This window comes from Oryzias latipes, chromosome 10, assembly GCF_002234675.1.
Source record: "Oryzias latipes chromosome 10, ASM223467v1".
In the NCBI taxonomy this organism is placed as follows: Eukaryota; Metazoa; Chordata; class Actinopteri; order Beloniformes; family Adrianichthyidae; genus Oryzias; species Oryzias latipes.
This window is the reverse complement of record NC_019868.2, coordinates 5,824,341-5,830,340: the sequence shown is the minus strand read 5'-3', so window position 1 is coordinate 5,830,340 and position 6,000 is coordinate 5,824,341. Positions and strand designations below refer to the sequence as shown.

Below are 6,000 nucleotides of genomic sequence, written 5' to 3'. Positions count from 1 at the left end.
GCTTGAACTGATATAATAATTGGTACCAAAATCAAACATAAACTACAGTTTTCCAACCACAGATAAACAAATGAAAATATTTTTTAGCTTGAATTCCTTCAATATTTAACCTGTAAACATTTAAAACAAAATGCAAACATATTTTTAATGTAGATTTTGGGACTGTTTCACTTTACTGTGTAAATTTTCTGATGGTTTGTGATGCATGCTTGTGTCCAGCAGGTGTCAGTGCAGGCCTGACATTTGAATAAGACTTTTCTTTTTTAATCCAAGTATAAAAAGAATAGAATAAAATGGAATAGATTGTAACACAACAGAAACATCTTACCAGCTTAAAAATAATAATGTATTATTTTGTGATTTATTTATTTTTTTAAATCAATGCTGACATACAGATCGTGCATTGATTCTCATTATGAGTTTAAGTTTGAACTTTTCCTCTGATTTTTTTTTCCACTCCTGAGGAAGAAAAAACACCAGAAATCCATACATATTCAAGCGACGTTCTGCACTTCAACAACAGAGGAAATGGCCAATCATATTCTTTTTTTCAATTCTCTCGCGCACTTATCTACTCCGAATTTGTCCCGCACCTTTCTGCAATCTGATTGGTCTGCGCTCTGATTGGCTTCCCCTGATTGGCTAAAAGTTGCAGGCTGGGAAGGTCCGTCGGCGTAGTTTTGTTTTATCGCCTGGGGCAGGATTGGCGACGTTGAAAGCTCACTGGAGGCAATTCAGGAGCCACGGTCCAAGGATTTTTGGGGCTGTAGTTACCTTTCAGAGCAGCGAGATAAAGTGAGGGTGAATTAGAAAGGACTTTAGCGGCTGCTTCCTGTCGATCTGCTCCCATTCACGCGCCGTGCACGCGGACTGTCATTCAAAAAATACTACAGAAACTCTTAGAGCGCTCACGTGTTTCCACCACCAAGCCCGTTTATTGAACACTTTTCTCCTTTTACTCTAATATTTTCTTGTTTGTTTAGTTCCTTTTGGACGCGCGTTGGTGCGTAAACAAGTGGTTTGTTTTTGTGCGTAAAATCTCCGAAGTGGAGGACTGATTTTTGGAATAACGGCATGGTTTAGGCAGCACATATAACCAGCAGGTATCATACTGAGGACTTTTTTAGATTTCTGGGACGAGTGTGGTAAGTTGGAATTAATATTTTCACCAGAATAAATATTTAAATGTTGGTTACTTTCATCGGTGTTTTCTCATCTGCGTCCTAATTTTGCGCCACATGATATTACATCCATATATAGACGTAAGGTTGGACCTCCATGTGTTCCCACGAAACTTTTCAGCGCATTCTGCGTGAAGTTGAGCCTTCAGCAACCCGCTTGGTTGCGTGGATCAGTCAGAATTGGGATGCGGCCGCAATAAACTGCTTTATCTGCAAGGAAAGTGCGTCTGACTTCCTCCCGTTACTTGCTGTAAATGAAGCAATCCAGAGCGTTTTATTAGGGGTCAAAATAACAGAGGATGATCAGGGATAAGACGGGCGACGTGCTTAAATAAGATATCATAAGAGTTTTTTGGAGGAATTTATGAGGCAGAACGTTAGAAACTTGTGTAAGGAGATACAGATGGATGGACAGGTGGACAAGAGACATCTATGGGAAAGTTGTCCTGCTTTCAAAAAAATCTATGAGCAAAAATCTTATTTGGTCAATGCAAACAATGACTCTCTAGTCTGAATTTTGTCCCTGCTTAAAGATTTAATTAAAGAAGAGCTAATTTATTACTTTTACGGTTTCCTTGATAGATCTGCAGCTGCATGTTTAGACAGTGGCACTGACTGTAACTTGGAGATAATTCAGCATTTTCAAATTCCTAAATTGATTTGTTTCTCACAGATGTTTTCCACACAATATAGTTATTTCAAATGGAAGATATTGAGTATTTCATTCTCCTTAAATGTTCTTTCAGATCAAAGCAGCTCTGTGTTTTTGCTCTTGTTGGAAGAAAATGGATCTCCTTTGGACCGTTTTGGTGCTGAAGATTTTGCTGATGCTCGCATCTGCCAGAGGTGAGTAACATGAGCAGGAGGTGTTATGGGGAAAAAAGCTCAAAGCTTTATTTTCCATCCATTTGATCCTGTCAAATGCCTTTTCTAATCCTATTTTTGTTTTTGGTGATGTTCTTGTGGCATTTTCTTATGATGGAGGCAATATATAAAGAAAATTCACCTTTAAATTGAATTTTTCCTAATTCAAATAACTGTTAAATCAGGAGCAGATGGGAAAAATGCTGTTTAAAAAAAGCCTGTAGCAGTGACATACAAGTGACTAAAGCGGGACACAAGCTCCCTCCTCTGCTCCATTCTGATGCATCCACTTGCAGACAAATAGACCCGTGTACGTCTTTGTTTTCCGAGGATCCCCTCTTGTAATGGTCAGCTGGAGAGCGTCACCGTCACCCTGCCTCCTGCTTTTTGGCTCTCAAAATGAAACGTAAAACACATAAATAGCTTCTGCACAACCATTGTGATAGATGAGAAGGACCCCCTGCCTGCAGGCTTTATGAGCAGACAGTTGCAGAGTTGGCGCCTGTTCATCGAGATCACGCCGATGATGAGTTTTCAGCAGCAACAAAGCTGCATCCAGCGAGCCGAGGCTCAGCCGGCACGCAGACACGGGGCAAAAAGTAAACACAGGGCCACAGACCGCAGAGAGATGAGATTAGATTAGCCTGTTAGGGATGTTTGCTGTACAATGCCACAGCATTTCCTCCACCAGCCCCTCCCTCACTGCCTGCAGTGTGTAGGGGAGCCAGGGTGGGCAGGAGTTACGGGAGATGGACAACTAGGAAAAAGTAGAGGGTGAGGGGAAAGAGAGGAGTCTATGATCCAAAAGTACATGATGAACAGGAAAAAAAGAAGTATTGGAAAGGAGAAAATAGGATGAGTGGAAAAGAAAGTAAAAAAAGGCAGTAGAGTGTAAGGAAGGAACTGTTGGTCTGAAGCAAAGATCTGGCCTTTGGCATCAGATCAGTTTGGGTTTCAAACTGTAATGCTACATTCACAGCGGGCATGTGTCCCATGTTCAAAAACACGTTGGAGGTGAGTGTTTTTACATGCTTTTAGCGTACGGTGTTCACACTGGCCCAATACTAGCACATGTTCTCGCAGTTGAAGGAGGGTTGGTGTGACATATTGAAGCGGTGCAAATCTGGTGAATCTTGCTCCAGGCTATTTCTTTCACAGCTACATTCTGATAAATGAAAGACTTGGTGTCATAGAATTCCACAAATATTTATTTCTCCTCCCTGATCAATTTTCAAAGAGTTGGCACTTCCATAAATTTAAAAAGACGGCATCCATACGTCACTACCAAATCTGGGTCCCTGATTGGTTAAAGTCAAACTGGTTTGACTTCCAACAAGCGTTCAGTAGTCGAGCATTTTGTACATGAAGCCCGAAAATGGCCATACAAATTTGCGCGTGATTGTGAGTTTTGAAGGTGGAGCATTGGATTAAATAAATGAAACTATTTTTTTGTGTGTTCACCAGTTTTGTAGAAATATTTCATGTGTGCAAGTTGTGTTGTTGTGGCATGTAGGATCTGGGACAGCTGAAAGACATCTGCAGTTTTGGGGATTGCATGCCATGAAAACGACGCTGGCTGTGGGTTTCTCCGTGGGCTCATAGATCTGAAGTTGTGAATTTGTGGTTTCCAGCTTGAGTAATACAGCATGTTATCAATTCTTTGTCCACATTTGGTCTCTGGGATTTCCAACATTTTGTGCCGAATTGAGCAATGGAAGAATTCCATGAAAAATAGCCCGATTATGATGTATGATGCCGATTTTTCAAAACAACAACCTCTTCATCCTGGGTTGGACAGTCTCAAGGCAATTCCATCAAATCATTACAATAAGGGCTTCCTCTGAGTTTCTCTCATTGACAAAGTCAAGCAGAGTCCAGAAAACTTCTGGTTTCTGGTTTCAGCAGGTCAACTTTTTCTCAGATGGGTCATTTTCAGAAGGATTTGATCTTCTGGGATGCTGACAATCCATCCAACAGTGCTGGACCTTAAACAACTGTACCTTGAAGATGAATGTACTGAAATATGCGTTGTTGGAGCAAAATGGCTGTTTTGCTGTCTAGAAAGTGGCCCCCTCTGCCCCCAGTGGCCCTTCTACAGTTGTTAGCAAACACAACATTTAGAGTTCATAAAGGGTTAGTCTTGGATCGTTGGGACTTCAGAAAAATAGCCTCAGGGATGGTGAAACAGGCTCCAATATTCCTGATATATATATTTTTTTTCCAGACCTGAAAATGGTTGTATGAGTGATTGGATTGCTCATAGTGTTTCAAACTAGGGGGTGGAATATTCAACAACACCCCCCCCCCCCAAATAATCTAGTTTTACCATAGAAAATTCCCAGTGCTGGAGTTGGGTTTTTCCCAGGAAAGCGTGCAAACAATGAGCACTCTTCAGCTAAATGTGATCGAACACAAGGAGCCATTTAGGCTTTATGTTTGTCTGAATGTAAAAGTAAGAGTTGTGTGAGTAAACGTCTGCATTGCAGCCTTAGCTACATTCACCCGAACAAGGGGTTGCAGGCTTTTCGGTTGTCCGGTCCCATGGAGGGTCATATAGAGGAGCGGCTGCATATTAAGAGGAGGGCAGGTGTGTTTTGCAGTTTAATGAGGTTCATGCTGCCACTAAGGAAGGTCATGAAAATGGAACGTACCATTGTTGTGCGTGTGGTAAATGTATTTGTCAGGATATTATAAATTATACTCACCTATGATTTATGGTGATGCTATTGTACGATGTCCACACACCACACTCTACTACTTAGTGAGGTGCACATACTGGCTTTTTACTGACCACACGCTAATGTTGTGTGCATGGGGTGAGCAGGTAACACTTAAGTGCCGTAGGATGTTCACACAAACTACACTCTTGTCTAATTTCCTAATTTCTAACCGCCAGGCTGCACACATAAAGATTGCACTTATCACTTGGACAGAAGTAACAGGTTTCTTGTGCAGTGCACAGGATTTGGGGAGTTGTTAAAATGAAAAATCTGTACGACGAACCTGCATCTCACCCTTATTTACCCTTACGTGGTGTTAACGTGTCCGTCATGACCTGTCATCTCCAGGACGCCCATGAAAAAAACGTGCAAGAACATTTTTTTTTAATTGAGCATTAAGCCCTGCAGTGTGAACGTAACCTAAGGCTTGTTTGTCATTAAGAACGCTCAGAGCACAGACGAAGCCCACCACAGGTAAATATGCAGCTTATGCCCCCACTACTGCAAAGACAGAATCCCAAAGCTTTCACAGTCTGAACTAATGACTGAGTCTTTGTGTGCTTTTTTTCTTTGAGTGTAGTTAGGCATGGGACCGAGCAGCTGAGAGATTAGCTGTTGACCCTGTTGGCTGAACACGATTTAACTTGATTGCAGGGGTCAGAAGCAGAGCGTTTGCAACTACCTGCAGCTTTGGAACGGGATGGGCATTTGAAATATGTGCTAAATAACTTTCAAATTAGATATATATTAGATATTAGATAAATAATCATACATATTTATTCATATTTTGTTGTAATTCCCTCAACACCATTGGGGAAGTTGACTGCTCTGATTGAAAATATTGATACTATTTAGGATAAAGGTAGTTAAAGTTTGGCTGCTGTACCCAACCAATTGTACATTTTTAAGACACCATTATTATTTTCGCTTTTAAAATTTCTGTTAAAGAAACTCCTTATTTTTCTTACTAAGATCAGGGTTTTTGAACACTTAACAGTAACAAATGTTCCTGTGCTGACTATGACTACCAAGCTGAACTATGTTCAAGATGTAGTGTACAAACAGAAACTTGGAGAAAAACGTCAGACTTTGTATTGTATTGAAGCATCAGACTGTATAATTGTTTATGGTTGATTTACTTGATAACAGCGCTGTCAGTTAGAGTTAGAGCTGATAAACATCCGGAACAAAGATAAGGACATTTGATCTGGAATTCCTGTTTTTATCTTGGTGGA

General features: G+C 40.8%; 1 protein-coding gene across 1 annotated transcript in view; it reads left to right on the top strand.

Annotated features, from left to right (window-relative positions):
- The first annotated feature begins 676 nt into the window (after positions 1–676).
- LOC101165069 (fibroblast growth factor receptor-like 1) overlaps positions 677–6,000 on the top strand; it is an 85,879-nt gene continuing 80,555 nt past the window's right edge. The window contains exons 1-2 of the mRNA XM_023958961.1: positions 677–1,145; positions 1,928–2,027. Of these exons, the coding sequence (XP_023814729.1) occupies positions 1,967–2,027 (61 nt within the window). The 5' untranslated portion in view covers positions 677–1,145; positions 1,928–1,966. The remainder of the gene's footprint in view (positions 1,146–1,927; positions 2,028–6,000) is intronic.